The sequence below is a fragment of the Cebidichthys violaceus genome, unplaced genomic scaffold (assembly GCF_023349555.1).
Source record: "Cebidichthys violaceus isolate CVI_PGR_0920_01 unplaced genomic scaffold, fCebVio1.0.p SCAF_9, whole genome shotgun sequence".
Taxonomy (NCBI): Eukaryota; Metazoa; Chordata; class Actinopteri; order Perciformes; family Stichaeidae; genus Cebidichthys; species Cebidichthys violaceus.
In genome coordinates, this window is record NW_027176975.1 from 6195099 (window position 1) to 6211119 (window position 16021).

The 16021-nt window shown below is 40.2% G+C and overlaps 2 protein-coding genes across 2 annotated transcripts; both read left to right on the forward strand.

Annotated features, from left to right (window-relative positions):
- Nucleotides 1-860: 860 nt before the first annotated feature.
- On the forward strand, nt 861-2336 carry LOC137867132 (putative defense protein Hdd11). Its single transcript, XM_068703568.1, has 5 exons — nt 861-975; nt 1594-1706; nt 1859-1968; nt 2066-2130; nt 2314-2336. Exons 1-5 carry the CDS (start codon nt 861-863, stop codon nt 2334-2336), a joined length of 426 nt encoding a protein of 141 aa, XP_068559669.1.
- Nucleotides 2337-7323: 4987 nt separating this feature from the next.
- opn4xb (opsin 4xb) lies at nt 7324-13153 on the forward strand. The gene is made up of 9 exons (XM_068703518.1): nt 7324-7490; nt 9317-9450; nt 9568-9771; nt 10021-10192; nt 10338-10499; nt 11841-11948; nt 12103-12265; nt 12521-12661; nt 12755-13153. Exons 1-9 carry the CDS (start codon nt 7324-7326, stop codon nt 13151-13153), a joined length of 1650 nt encoding a protein of 549 aa, XP_068559619.1.
- Nucleotides 13154-16021: the final 2868 nt, after the last annotated feature.

A 16021-nucleotide genomic window follows, 5' to 3' on the forward strand; every position in this document is an offset into this window, starting at 1 on the left:
CTCTTACAAATGAGACTAATCCTTTAAGCCCAAAGATTACACATGTGCATACTTATAGGAAATGTTTCTTTTCCCACTGAATCAGAGACTTAGGAGATATTTTATGACAAAAGAAAATAGAGAATAAATATACAATTTATTCTGAGAGAAGCAAGTCTGTCTAACTATCATATGATACTAATTACTCTTCAGGGTCTTCTCAGGTCACGTTCTAGTGTTTGCTGATAGTGAAGACAACGTGGATAGCTTCTCCTCATACAGTGTTGAAAAAACACATCTATTCTTTGATGACATTGTTGAAATCCTTTTTTGTGAAAAATACATCTCCATGTATTTCTCCAAAGTTGCTGTGTTTTCACTACAAAGTTCCTCCTTTGTGACAGTAGAGCTAAACTGTCATGTCAAAATGTCCTCTCTTATATCATGAATAATCCCTGAAAAAACACATTCACACCTACAGTATTACTGTGACTGAGTGACTTTTTCTTTTTTTAACAAAGAGATTTTAGGTTTCATGAAAATAATTTAAATAGGACTGTGGTGTAGTACATATTCATCATGTCATTTACTTAAAAAAAACGTGTTCTAGCTTCCCTCAGCCACAATCATTTCTGAGGAAGAAATAAATCAAAATTTTTGTTTCATAAGAGCATTCACGTGAAAAACACATTTCATGGTTGGAAAAGTGATTGCTGAAGAAAATTCTGAATGAAGACAAATGGTTGTGTGACTCAGCAACAGTGTTTTCCATCCCTTGGCTCAGTTCTGCGCTTCATTCTCAACATCACATACTGCTGTTTTGCTTGCAGTGCGGCAGCTTCTAGTTCAGCTCGATGGAGCGGTTGTTGCCTGGTTTCATTATGCTTCAGCTCCTCGGTTTTGTTGGTGGCTATCCCAGTGGTGCGCCCACTGGTGCCTGTGAGGACATGCTGCCTCAGCCTTCACCAGCGCCCGACGCTCACCAACCACCAGGATGTTTCAGCCAGGCAAGGCCATTACAGGTAAGATGTCCAGGAGTACTTTTAGATAAAAAAAAACAACACAATGAATATTACAAATCATTAAGAAACCAGTAGACAGGAAGCTGTCATTTATATATAATTTACCAAGTTTATGGGATTATATTTTAACAGTTGACAAGTGCTGATAGCAAGGAAACCTTATTATCTTTAATTTGAGCTTTGTTGTTTCTACTTGGATGCTCAGACTCAACCTCAAACTCACATCCTGACATCCTCTACTCTGTGTTCACTTTTATAATTCTTTTGAGCCATTATATTAATGTTAAAGTGGCTATGAGACCAATGTTTTGACTTACTAAAATGAGGCAAAGTGAAAACAGTTTTCCTTGGACCTTTTCTGTGTACGTGTATGCATTTGTTTGTGAGGGACTAAGTCCTTACTTTTGACACCATTGCTGGTCTGCAAATAGTATTAGTTTACTGTATATACTCATTAATAGTATATTTTATTTATCTGTCATTTACAGTAGTTTGAAGGCTGTATTTGTATAAACCAAGTGCAAATACGCCTTGTGTCAAAAACATACAGTGCTGGCTACAATAAGTGCTGTACTGCTGTGTGTTCCTGCAGTGCTTATCGCTGGACCAGAATATAGAGGTGTGCTTGTGGAGGCTCGGACAGACGGAAGCACTAATGCTCTGGGGAGCTGGCAAATCCCTCCTCCAGACACAAGGTTTCTTCAGGTGAGTCTTAAGGACCTACAGTCCAAAAGCAGACAGGAAAATATGACCGATTTCTCTGCTAAATCTAGTCACCAAGAAAATATGTTGTTTTCCTTCTTAAGACAAAATGTTTTCGTTATGTGGATTTGATGTGGATGTTTCACATTTGGCAGTGTGCAGGAAATCTACAAGGCGCTGTTACTCATTTCAACACCAACCTGAAGGGCAACATCACTGTATACAGCTGGATACCACCAAATTCTACAAGCCATATCTACTTCATGTAAAGCAAACTACTTTTTTCCTCGTTCTTTTACAATCTCTAAAGCATAAAGCTGCTTAAAACCTTAGCTCTCTTACTGTGTTTTTTCTTTTTTTAGAGCCACAGTAGCTCAGCAGCGCACAGTTTTCTGGGTTAATGTGAAGTCCAACCCTCTGATCAGAGGTAGGTACAGCAGGGTGACAAATGAAATGTAAAATCACAGATAGAAACTTCTGTTCTGAGTTATTCCTCATCTGCTGCTTCCCAGGGACACCAGGCGGTCTCAGTCTGGCTACAGGTGCAAATGCAGGAATGGCTGAAGAAAAATCTCTGCTTCTCCTTGTGACATGTTTGCTGTTGTTACAGGTGCTGGGGTGAACATCATGTGAAAACAAAATGTTTCCCTGAATGATGCTGTCTATAAAACAAAAATAACAAAATCGATTTTCCATTCAAACCAAACATTTCGCAGACATTATGGCATATAAACTTGAATTTTTATGATTTGTTATCCAGATTTTGTACTAAAAATGGAGCCTGAAAACATTTGTGCACATGTACTTTACTGCGATATGGAGCATATGGTTAATATCACACTGCACATATAATTAGCTCTGTCCATCTTGCCCATATCCATTCACTTGCTGTGGACATAAATTATAAATGTACCTTTATAATGCATCATGCAGTCTGGTCCATAGCTTTTATGGTATGTGTTCAGTTCTATTTAATACGTAACAAAACAAAGAGAAGAACTGGGGCACCTTTACAGACCTGGGCTGCTATTTTAAGCATTTCAGCACTTTCAACAAAATATGAAATTTTTTTAAGAGTAAGTTTCTAAGAGTACGTGTGAATATAAGAAGACAGTTAGTCATTCTGGTGACACCCTCTGGCTTTTGTGATATTTGATATATTTGTAACAGATTATTATTGAGCTTGATTTTTACCACCATACTTTAAATGTCTTTACATATTATATTGATCTTGTATTGTATGTATGTATCTCTGATGATCAAGTTAATCCTTCACTTCTTATAATAAAATAAACTGCATCACATTAATTGGATTCCTTCACAGTGAGAGAGGTATTGGCAACGAGGGAAAGAGGTGGCTTGATAGAGAGAGAGTCCTACCGCGGTTGTTTGTTATTGACTGAAATGTATTCCATTTAATGGAGAGCGTGTTAGGGGCTGCTTTTTCCACATCGTATGATTTATAACCTAGATTTGCAGTATGGTGGTGAACAAAAACCCAGGCAGATACTAAAGAGGCTTAAGGCATGCATTAAATGTGAGATTTAAAGCTCTAATACCATATCCATAATTTCCTGCTTGACTCCCACTTTTCTGCTCCACATGCACCTCCTAATATCCGCGCCTGAAACCAGAGGAGCAGATACACAGTCTACTTTTACTAAAGCGTGGTTAGCTGTTAGAATGAATGAAGGGTTTTTATTCACAACCAGTTTAAAGCGATTACAGAAACAAAGCCCACAATCCATGTCCAGCAAACAAAGATTAAATAACAGCAAGTTAATGGGTGGTATCAAAGACTGATCCCCCTGTTAAATATTAATAAGAGGATCTTGATCACAGAGACAATAAAAATATCACTTTTTCATCACAGAAACACATATGATGAAGTTAAAATGCAAAACTTCAGTTTGCACTTCATAGAAACTTTCATATCATTTGGTGAGAAGTTAGAGCAGGGGCCAGGGAACATGTGATCAGTTGTTTGTGCCCATATGCAGAGATTATTTTCCTCTATAAACCCTAGGCCTCTGGCTCAGGCCTCTGCTCAAACAATCACATGCCAGAAATGAAGAGAGTGTATCTGTGCAATTACTATTTGAGTAATCTTAGTATCGTAATAAATGAAACGATTAGATTGAATAATTAATAATACTTCTGCGGTGTAAGCGTCAGTATATGTGTTATTGAGTCACAGTAAAGATGGTTCAAGAGGAAAGGAGAAATCATGAGATAGACAACATCATTTTCACATGAACTTCTGCACTTTCTTGAGTGGGCTGAAGTTAATACAGTATGCATCCAATCCCACCCATCAAACCTCCTGGTGCTCCGTACAGTATCTGTAACTTATTTCCCTCAGTAGTGAAATATTGATCTCCTACTGACTTATGTGCCTGAGGACACAGTCCTGGTCACAGGGCCAGCACCACTCAATAATAATTAGTATATTTTCCACTGTGTGCCAAAAGCTAACTACAACAGGAGATTCATAGCCAGGACTTAAGCACCAGCGCTACCAGTTTGTTCAATACTAATTGACTCATTGACATGTGGAATTCTGACCGTGCACGGTGAATGCCACACCACTGATGTGTTTTTCCATCCAGGCAAGGTCATTAATCCAGATGGTGTGGAGTGAAACAGAGGGGAAGCTACAGATAGTTGGAACTCTGAAGATGAGAGACATGGACTTTTAACCTAACAAACCACAGCGGAATATGATAAATGAAAACACTTCGGAAAACTTTCACCAACAACACTTTATGTTCCGAAAATCAAAAAAATAGATTTTTGATTTGCAAGCAGGCAATTAAACTCAGTTATCGGGCAAAACAAGTAATTTTTTACTGAGGATGCTTATCCATTTTGAAAACATAGTCATTTAGTAAACAAGTATTATGAGTAGAGATGAGACTGTCAAGTAGAAAAACAATTGTGCTGAGTTGTCAAAAGTCAGGTCTGCAACAGGCTCTCTGCAGACAAAAATAGCAAAGCTATTTTTAGCTCTTTTTCTTTTTTCTATGATTTGCTAAAAGACCAAAGAGGCTCCTGAAATATAGATTAATTCTAAATAAGGCCTAATTAAATTTCTACTTAATCAATGAAATCTTTCTAAATAATTTCAAATCTACTTTTGTAGTAGTACAATTTGAATGGAGCTGTCATCTTGTGCGTAAGAGTTGGATGAGCTCTTTCATCTTCCTCTAATCCTTCTCTAACTCACGCTTGTTTGCATAGACTGTATTAACACGACAAGTGTCCTTGCAGTCACAGTCAGTGTAAGGCAAATCAACATCAAATTTGACCTGATTTATGTAATCAAAAGTGTATACTCCCTTGTCAAAATGTATTTGTTTCAATTGAAATACATTCGTATCAACATTTATGTAGCACTAGATGTCCTGGTGTGTATTTCCCTGCTGTGCTGACATAAACATAAATACAGTAACTGTGTTTTGGTCATCAAAGCTGGCAGAACCCAACAACAGTGATCCCTGAAAACATCTGCACGTGTGTGCTGTGGGAATGTGATGCAGCGCACAAATACATGTACGCTGGTACACATGCATGCATGTGTGGACAGACACACACATATATGACAAACACTTACATGTAGAGTATCACATAAGTTCTTATTACAAGCAGATCAAACACTGATCCACATGCATGCACAGTGCGCAGATTAAGGCTATCCCTTGCTGTAGGGGCTTAGTTGACATCTCTGTCTAAGCTCTGCATTCTTCACCTCCCTCTATTCCCTTCATCTCCCTTATAACATGTCCAGCACCATAAAAAGCAATGACCAGCAGATGAGGCATGCTTCCTTCCGATGTCCCGTCGGCAGTCCTAAGAATATCATTGAGATAAGGGCTGAATAAAATGCCCGTTTACGCTTCCGAAATGGATCCTGATGACATTAACGCCACTATTAATGAAATTCTTCTTATTGTATTGTATTCTTTGTATGCGCCCTATTTAATATAGGTTGATGGTTTCACCACAATACAACACACAGAGTGAACAAACTAGTATTAGATGTTACCGATTATCTTGTTTTTTTTCCCAACTGTACAATCCTGTTGGCAGATTTAGATAAAACCTTTGAATGCACTCATTTAGATAAACTGCACTAAAGTATTTTTGTTCAGTTTTTTTGTGCCATTTAAGACTTTCCTAAAGCTGGCCCTTCTGCATCTACAGCTAAAAGGAAGGGATGACATGTTGCATGTGAGAAGTGTGTGTATGTTCTGGAGCGTGATGCGTGCCTTATGACTCAGAGCTGTGGTGAATACGTTGGGAATGGGAAGACCAATTAGTGTGATTCCAATGAGTGATCTTAAAAAGTCTGTGCGTGTTGGTGACTGCGAACACAATGATGCTGCAGAGCGTGCACTATTTGGACGAGAGGACATGCGAGAGGTTTCACAGACTTGTTAATTGAATGGCTGTACTGGATTGCATACTGGTAGTAATCAATAGACATGAAAGGTGCCATAAATGCATCGTAGTGTACATGTTTATCAAGTCTGAGTTTTCAGTATTAAATGGCTGATAATACTGGAAGAGTTAGAGAACATGATGTCTGTTATGTAAGGACCTCGTAGTTAAAGGGTTAGAGCTCAGGGCTGGGCTGTATTACATGACGGGTGGGGAAGAGAGAGAGAGAGAGAGAGAGAGAGAGAGAGAGAGAGAGAGAGAGAGAGAGAGAGAGAGAGAGAGAGCGAGCGAGAGAGGTGAGGATGGCAGTATGTTTGAGGAGAAGAGAGAGTATGACAAGGGGGCAGGGCTGAGAGGGCAACACAGAGCAACATGGGACAGCGAGAGAGAGACCCATAGAGAGAGATGAGAGGATAGGAGTCGCCATTTGGCAAGATAATCAGAGACAGGCCTCTGATTCAAAGCTTGGTGCACAGCTGGTGTGACGGGTGAGGAGGCTGCAGGCTGACACTGAGTGGACGGACAGCAGCAATGTGCAACGAGTGGGGGATTTAATGTACTGGATGTGTATTATCAACTCAGTTACCCAAGTATCAACCAGGAAACATTAAGTGAAGGACAAGTTGTTAAACTGCAGACCAGAGTGGAGTAGCAGACTGGATGTTGATTTGCCATTTGGTGCATTTGGAGGTAACTAATGACTGCACGGCTGTGGACGTCGTCTTGCATCCAACACTGCTGGACAAAGAAGTAAAAGAGGAACGTTTTTTTTTCACTTTTTTACTACTGATATTTTCTGAATGATAACATTAACTCTTGATAACATTTGGCATTACAAAAAATATATAATTTTGTACAAATTACCCTTTTTAGTCTTCCAGCTTTTACTCCAGAAGTAAACCTATGGACTTCACAAAGTGGAGATCACCTTCTCCTCATATTCATTACAGAGTACTGCATGGATGGTTTACAAAGAACAAGGGCTTTCCTCAGTGAAGTTAATCTTGATCAATCTAGACCTTGATGTAGCACGGTCTAAAGAAGATACTGCACATCTCCCCTTGCATCTCTTGTACAAATGATTTTACAATGGAGCCAAGACACAAGCAAAGCAAAGTTTACAAAGTTCTAAACCCACTGCACCCTGCCAGGTTGGCAGCCCTGATGAGGTGTTTGAACCATGTGGTCCACTGAGAGCATGGAGCCAGAGAACGCCCACACCCAGAGAAGCTTCTTCAGCAAGGTGGATGTGCCTGACCATGCTCACTACATCGTCGCCTCATTTGTCTTTGTCATCGGGACGCTGGGCATCACTGGCAACGCGCTGGTTATGTTCGCCATCTATAGGTGGGTTTGTGCGAGGGATTTGGTTTTTCAGATTTACATTTTTGAGTCATTGGTCCCCTTACCATTTTTAATGTGGGCCTCTCTTTTGTTAATCAGAGCCTTGAGGAGATGTTATAATCATGGTCTGTGATGGTCTCCCAGAGAGACAGACAGAGGAACTGGGTTGTGTGGATGTGTAAGTGTGTGGGGGGGATCTTAATTTAAAGTTGAGCGTTTATTGCTGTCTTTAATTCACTGCAGAGTAAGAGTCAGTATCTTCCATCTTCCGTCTTTTACTCTCCAGAGGATCAAAGGGGCGATTACCATTGAAATAATCTTTGCATCTTAGTGTTCTCCCCCTTTAGTAGAATGAGGACTTCATCCGAGTAAATTGGTCCTGTATCCTTGAGACATATTATGGAGAATTGTGCTCTTACCCAAATGGAATTATTTGTCTTTACGTTGGTAAAACTGGTTAATTTTTAAGTTTGTCTGAAATGTGTCTGTTTTTTTTTGGGGGGGGGGGGGTTACCGTCATAAATCAAATTTACAATGCAGTTCAAGTCAATTGTGAAATTCAAAGTCACAAAGTGTGACTCTTAAATTGTAAACATTTGTTGAGAAGTCAAGAGGATGAAAGTGTGTTCTTTGTTGTGTAATTTGGACTGCCGTTGACCTCTTATTGTGTTACTTACATTAACGATTTCACAGAAACTGGGTCAGAGACAGAAAGTGTGTGTGTGTGTGTGTGTGTGTGTGTGTGTGGTCCGGGGATTGTCAGAAGCTTTTGTATTCGTCTGTCCATTACCATGGATAGATTAGATGGGTTCTTCATTGTGTTGTGCTGATAATGTGTTTACTGATTCAGAAATGCACATGATGTTATGAGTTCCAAGTAAATTCATTCACACACAAACACACACCTCTACACACATGCACACACACACACACACACACACACAGCGAGAGGGAGGGGGAGCGAGATAATGGTCTCTTAAGTGAGATGTCACTCGATATGATGATTTTCCAGGAATGAAAATGAGTGCCATATAAGCATTCGCACGCACAGACTCATGGTCGCACAAACACAAACACCAGCAGTGATATACAAACACACAAACACCTTAATACACATACAGATGTTCAAGATACTCAAAGGATTACCTCACCTGATTGTTTGCCGTTCGATCAGAGAGCAGCCACTTTTAATTCAGCAGACGTAGAAACAGAGATTAATCGATGAAGAGCTGTGGAGGCAGACAGCGGGTCAATGTGCTGCTCAGTCAAGCTGCTGTGAATCACAGTTCACACAGAGTTGACCAGTTCAGCAAAGTGCTTCTTTCTGATCCATGCTGACATTTAAACCGCCTTCAGTTTATTGAGCTATGCATTCAAACAAGATACATGACACGGCAACTGACCCTTTTCCTTCCCCTAAAGAAAGCACGACTGACAGACATTTGGTACACTTGGACATTTACAATATATAAATATGTATTGGTTGTACACAGTGGCTCAGAGGAACGATCACAACACTAGTATATAATATGCAAATTGATCTCCTCATTAATAAAAATGTACATAATATCACAAACAACATCAAATCTTGCTCATAATGTAGCAATAGATGTACTGAAGTATACTTACCTGCTCTGCTGCCATACACATGAACACAACAACTAAATAACTAACTAAACTTTCTCAACTCAAAAAAATAGCTCAGGTGTTGACCCAAGTGAATGAAGGGCAACACATTTGTATATTGTTACCACTGGCAATAAAACTTCCTATCCTTTTCCCTATGTATGTGTGTGTGTGTGTGTGTGTGTGTGTGTGTGTGTGTGTAGTAACAAGAAACTCCGTAACCTGCCTAACTACTTCATCATGAACCTGGCGGTCAGTGACTTCCTCATGGCTTTCACACAGTCCCCCATTTTCTTCATCAACTGTCTCTACAAGGAATGGGTGTTTGGAGAAATGGGTAACACTCTTCTTTGTTTTACAATCAATTTAAGATGATATCAAGAGGACACAGCATGAGACAGTATTTTGCTCTTGTTGACGCATGTATGAGTTTGTATGTGTTCCTTCTCTGCAGGCTGCAAGATGTATGCGTTCTGCGGCGCCTTGTTTGGCATCACCTCCATGATAAACCTCCTGGCCATCTCTATCGACCGGTACCTGGTTATCACCAAGCCTCTGCAGACTATTCACTGGGGCTCCAAGCGGAGAACCACCCTGGCCATGCTCATGGTCTGGCTTTACTCTTTGGCTTGGAGTCTGGCTCCTCTTGTTGGCTGGAGTGAGTTCTGTCTCCTTTACTGTGTGAGAGTCTAACAGAAACAGCCAAGATGACCTGTGCTGTAGAAAAACAGATGCAGCGATTGATGTAACTGATCCACCTGCAGTTACTCATGTCTCTTTGATCCTAATCTAATGTGCCACGGACATTACATCAAAACAAAACCAAAGTCTGAAGTCAAACATAATGCAGAAGCATTGATGTGTCTCCTGATATCTTACTTGCTGTGGTTTCACTTCACCCCTGTAGGCTCCTATATCCCGGAGGGCCTGATGACATCTTGTACATGGGATTATGTCACGTACACATTGGCCAATAGGAGCTACACGATGATGCTGTGCTGTTTCGTTTTCTTCATCCCACTGGGAATCATCTTGTACTGCTATCTCTTTATGTTTCTGGCGATACGGAAGACTACCAGGTATTGTAACTCTTTAGAGAGTATGTGAATATTATGCGGGTTTTTGCTTGTGGACTGCAGGTGGAGATAAAGGCAATAAATATGAGTGTCCAAGAATTACAAAATGCCACTGTTAAATAATCCACAATGATAATCCTCCCTACAGGGAGGTGGAGCGTCTGGGGACTCAAGTGAGGAAATCCACTCTGATCAAGCAGAAGTCCATGAAGAGTGAATGGAAGTTGGCAAAGATCGCCTTTGTCGTCATTGTGGTTTATGTCCTCTCCTGGTCACCGTACGCTTGTGTCACTCTGATTTCCTGGGCCGGGTAAGACTTCTTTCATAAATGAGATTTTTTTGGTGGCGGATTTAGTGTGCTTGTACATTTCTAGATACTTTATCTTATACATGTTCCATCTATAATAGAATCCATGCTATGTTGAGATCAGCGTTCTCTGAGGATTCCAACCATTAATGCATGTAAGGGTGGAGTGCACCAGTGGCACTGTGTGCTCCGCGTGTTAACATGCTAAACATGTCGCTCAATAAGTTGTTCATGAAGAAGCTGTTGTGGAGGACTATGGCAGCACATGTAGTTGGGTTCACAACCCAGGTTATAAAGTTTAAACAGACATGAGTTTATGGTCTAAACCGCTAGTTTCTAGTCTTCCTACATACAGCATCATGTTAATTTAGAAAATTATGGTCCCATTTAGAGTAAAAATAGACAATAAAGCAGGGTATGCTTTAGGACGGGGCTGCCTTGTGATTGACAGGTCGCTACCTCGGCGTTGTCCTTCTTACAACTTCAATCCTTTCACAGTGTGTTTTCAGTTAATACAAGTTAATTGCAACCTTTTTGGTAACCTAAACATGTCTTATTCAGCATTCGGTTGAACTTAGCTCTGCCCTCTCGAGTCACCTCTGGTTGCAAAAAACACAATGGAGACGGGCAAAATGCCAAACTCAAAGCTTCAAAAACGGAAGTCCACAAACCAATACAGTCTATGCTTATCATTAATAAGCAGCAAACATTTTGAAAGAATTGCATTAGAGCTGCCTGATTTTCACATTTTCATTTTAACTGCAAACAAATAAGATTCCAAAAATAATGTAAACGCTGTCTTTCTCCTCCATCTTTTCCAGTAAACCCACTTTCAGCAGCTGTACAGTAGCATAGCAGTAATGCTAAAGTTTCATGACTGTCATGCGTCACTCAGAGTATTGGTGGTTTGCTGGCAATTAGGGTAAAAATCTCCCCAAAATGGTGTCGACTGTGTCATTATGTAATGTTGTGTCAGCTGGAGGCCAAGTACCCTGGATGAGTAACATATCAACAGACGGTGAAGTTGCTCATAAATCCTCTGCTTATCCAACCCATCACAATATTCACTAAACCACGTCTCTCTTGGGACAAACAGAAGGATGAGGTGTAGTTATGTAAATTAGAAATCTTTCCCCTGGGGAAAGGTAACCATGTACACACACAAACACACAGATCAGATGGACTGAACCACCCCTCAGTGGCAGCTGGCACATTTTGGCTAATCCCTGATCCAGTATCCCCCTCCATTATGATACCAGATATAGAAAGAAAAAGGGAACTTTGAGTTGTGGTGCTGTCACGCCAGTTTTTTTTTTCTAACTGCTGCTGTTCTGTCTCATTCAGTCATGCCGACATCTTGTCGCCCTACTCCAAGGCTGTCCCTGCTATCATAGCAAAAGCCTCTGCCATCTACAATCCTTTTATCTACGCTATCATACACAACAAATACAGGTACATGATGAGTCATGACTCATGTTTTCTGTTTTACCTTCACACTTTATCTTATTGCGTAGATCTTGTTTTGGAAGGCATGGTTCATCACATCCATCTTTAAAAGCAAAATGAAACAAATCGTTTTTGTTCCTGTTTGTTTGTATTGCATTAGGAGGACTCTGGCAGATAAGTTTCCCTGCCTGAGGTTTCTGTCTCCCACTCCTCGAAAGGACTGCTGCTCCTCCTCCATCAGTGAGTCCTCTTTCAGGGACTCCATCATTAGCAGGCAGTCTACAGCATCAAGGTCTCACTTTATCACAGCCTGCTCTGACATGGTAAACTTTTTTATACCTGTAGTTTGTTGTTCTATAAGATTCATTTTTTTCACTGCAGATTAATGTTTAAATATAAATTAAATCCAAGATACTGCAGCTTTAGTTACTTGACACATTTTGAGTTTTACTCATGTTCATGTTCCTGTTTTAAGTTGAAGTTAATTTGCATGCTGTATGCATTTGAGGGGAATTTCTCTCGCATTATTTTGTTTCAGTTTAGTTCAGTTCAGCTCTCATTAACTCTGCTCTGTCCAGCAAGTGTTAAAGGATGTAGAGATGGAGCCTTTGGGAAGGAAGTCAGGGGATTCCTTCAGAAGCATACCATCATACAGACAGTCTTCTAGAGGCAGGTCCTATAAGAAACAATTAGAGCGGAAGAACCAAGCAGCGGAGAAGGTGAGAAACACTTTATATAAAAACTGTGAATTCAGCTTCAATTTGTTTTGGGCTATTGAGAAAACAGTTTTTTTTCTCTCTTCACATTGCCAGCACCCATCTACCATGAGTGAACCATCTAACACCTGTGAGCATGAACTGGTTTCCAGCTCTCTCACCGTCGCCTCTCTCCCCTTACTGGTTCTTACGAGGCGGCGCAGCCAGAGTCTGACCGATGACATTTCAGATGCTTCGGAGAAGAAAGGCAGCATCAGCGATCCCATCAAGAGTGACTCTTTTGATTCCCTGAATTTTGGAAAAGCCCCATCCACGGATCCCAGCTCGCCTCAGGGTGTCCCACGCATAATCGTCATCAGTCCCACATCTGAAAGCAGCCTCATCAATCATGACAGTGTCTGCTTAGAGGACAGTGTTGAAGCAATGGAGAACAATGTTTTTGTCAGCCAAAACTTCTCATCAGAAGTCTTTGAGGCTGTGGAGCTGCTCCCATGACCAGCTGGATTTGGTTGGACAGTAATTACCCTTGTACTTTTTGTTATAATTTGTCACCACAGAACACAACTTACAGGCCCAGATTTGTTTTGCATGTGGACAAAGTATTTCTCCACCAAAATGAATCATGTGCACCACTCTGTTGCTTAGATAACTGGAGAAAGGTTTGTATGCAAAATGAAACATTATGACCTGGCTCTGGTATGCAATGTGCATTTGTGTGTTTGTCAGACTTTGGCAGGGAAAGGTGCGCCCTTTCCCTGTTTGATTTCCCAAAAAGGACAAGTGTAACAACATATGTTCATGTGTTTGGGGTCCAAGCCTGACAAACCATATTTTTAGTTTAGCTATATGAAACAGTGATGTCAAGTTCTGAGCTGGAATGTTTAGTAAATGTTAGACACACTTCCTGTATTATCTGCTGCAGACTGATAAGAGAGGACATCTATAGCCACCTTAATGGGAAAAGGAGACAATTGTATCCCCAAAAGTTTTCTGTTCTTTCTGAGTCTGACTCATATCACACAAAAATGGCTAAAATAACTTGAAGGAAAGAGAGCACAGCAGGAACTTAAGGCTGTGAGGATGTTTTTATGGTATTTAAAGTATACGTATTTAAGTCTTGTCTTGTGGTAGTAGTTCCTTCGGGCAGCGTGGACCTCTCAAACTTTTCTTTGGCAGGGAGAGGGTGGTATAATGAACAATTGAGTTATTGATGTGAATACTGGTCAAACGACTCAGGCAGGGTCAAATGTGTCTCATAGAACCACACACTGTTAACATTTTCCTTGTGGTGACTTTGATATGTCTCGCTCTGTGTGGACACAGCGCTTTAAAACAAATGCTCCACTGTTTCCTTACGCTATTCCTATTCATATAAAAACTTTAAGTGAACTATGTTTGTTACTTGTGAATGCTACAGTGTTGTTGCCAGAGACCTGAGCGAGTGTGTGTGATTCAAAATCACAGTATAGGAAGGAAGCACTAGTAATGTAGATTTATGTACAGTACACATGTGACCAAAGATGTTTGCTGAATTAATATTATTATTATTGGATGTTTTAAAAATCCTTTTTTTTTTAGACATAACAGAATCCCTCCATGGCATCCGCTCTTGCTCTTGACTGGTTAATTGTTCTTGTAATTAGTGTAATCCTTCCAGCAAGACTAATTTACAGCACACAGCAGCAATTACTGCAAGTTCAAAAAATAATTCTGTTATCAACATTTTGTCTGTATCCTCTGCATTTTAACATTTGATAATTGTGCATCTGTTGGTTTTATACCTACAAACATTACGGGGCAACGAAGGTGAGGAAATGTTGGGGTAGCACTTTTTCGTGTTTGTTCATGTCATGATTAAACACTCTCAATCCACCTTTTGTCACATTTTCATCAATCTGAGAGGAGCACACATGATTACACTTGTATTCTACTGATTGCAAATCCACGGATTACGTTCAATGAGAACACTTGAGGCAAGTGTTTTCTCCAATATCTGCGCATGCATGGCAGCTACAGAGTGGTTCAAGAACGACACTCAGGCTCTGGTACAGAAACTGTTGTGAAAGAACAGCCTGTCCACATCCAACAAATCAGAACATATGTGACTATCTTCTTACATGTTCTTCTTACAGTATTTTTTACAGTTTTTTTCTCTTCATGTGGAAAACACAGGTCAGCTAAAACCAGTGGCCTGGAATTTTCTCGGAGTGATTAATGACATTAGTAATACTGTGAGCTATATATAGTTTTAGATCTGCACCACATGAGTCATTAGAGGAAAAATCGGGTTCATACTGATAAAACTGAGAGTTCGATTTTGATTTAGATCTGCTTTGTATCTTCATTTTGTCTTTTAGCAGTACAATAAGTCCAATATTTCAGTGGTTGAGAATATGAAGGTAGAAAAGCATATTTAAAAAATCTGAGGCTGAAGTTGAAGTGAACCGTGTGGATTATTAGTGAATGACAGTTGGAGCAGCTGTAACTGACATATGGACAAGCATGGAAGAGTAAATCACTCCAAGGTCCCTTACATAATTACTCTGATATCATGCCACATAATGTTTATCATTTTTGTAAATTTGATACATTTTTTATACGTTAAACAGATAAGAGAGAGGTAACACTGGGGGAGTACTGTTAGTGTTGTAGTAGGGGCTACAGTGTGACCTTTGACCTCATGAACAACTCTTCCACATCACCTTCCAGATTACATCGCACCAACAGAAATAAGCCTGATCCGTTTCAACATTTGTGATTTCCCAGAGATCTTTAGTAGAACATTTTCTTCATCTGACACTTTCTTTCACATAGTTAGACAGCTAACACCACAGAGGGACCACCTTCCTGTGGTCACTGCATAAAAATACACTATTGAGCAGATGGTTGATGCCTCAGGGCCTTTGGAGTGAACCAATAGGAACAGTGTCTCTTCTACAGAGCCTTGTCTGTCTGGATTGTATGTGTATTTCATGCCACAGTGATGTTTGTTATTTGATGTGATATTTATTTTATGTCAAGATGCCGTTTCATGAACTGCTTTTCTTTCCCTGTTACTGTGATAATGCCTAAGACACATTTCCTGCAGGTACAATACAGTTTAAACTACATGTCAGCATTAGACATGGGTGGCCAGCTGAGGAGAGCCACTGTGTGTGAACTCCTGGTACTGACAGCGTTAAAACTGGGGTTTCACCACAATCACGTACTGTACACTAAAAAAACAAAACTCCAGTCTGCACAACTTCTTTGCTGAACAAATTACATTCATACAAATACTGTATGCACGCTTCCCTACAAGTGCTTATTAACATACTATGACAAATACAGTGATGTTTGATGGTTTTACCATTCATATACCTT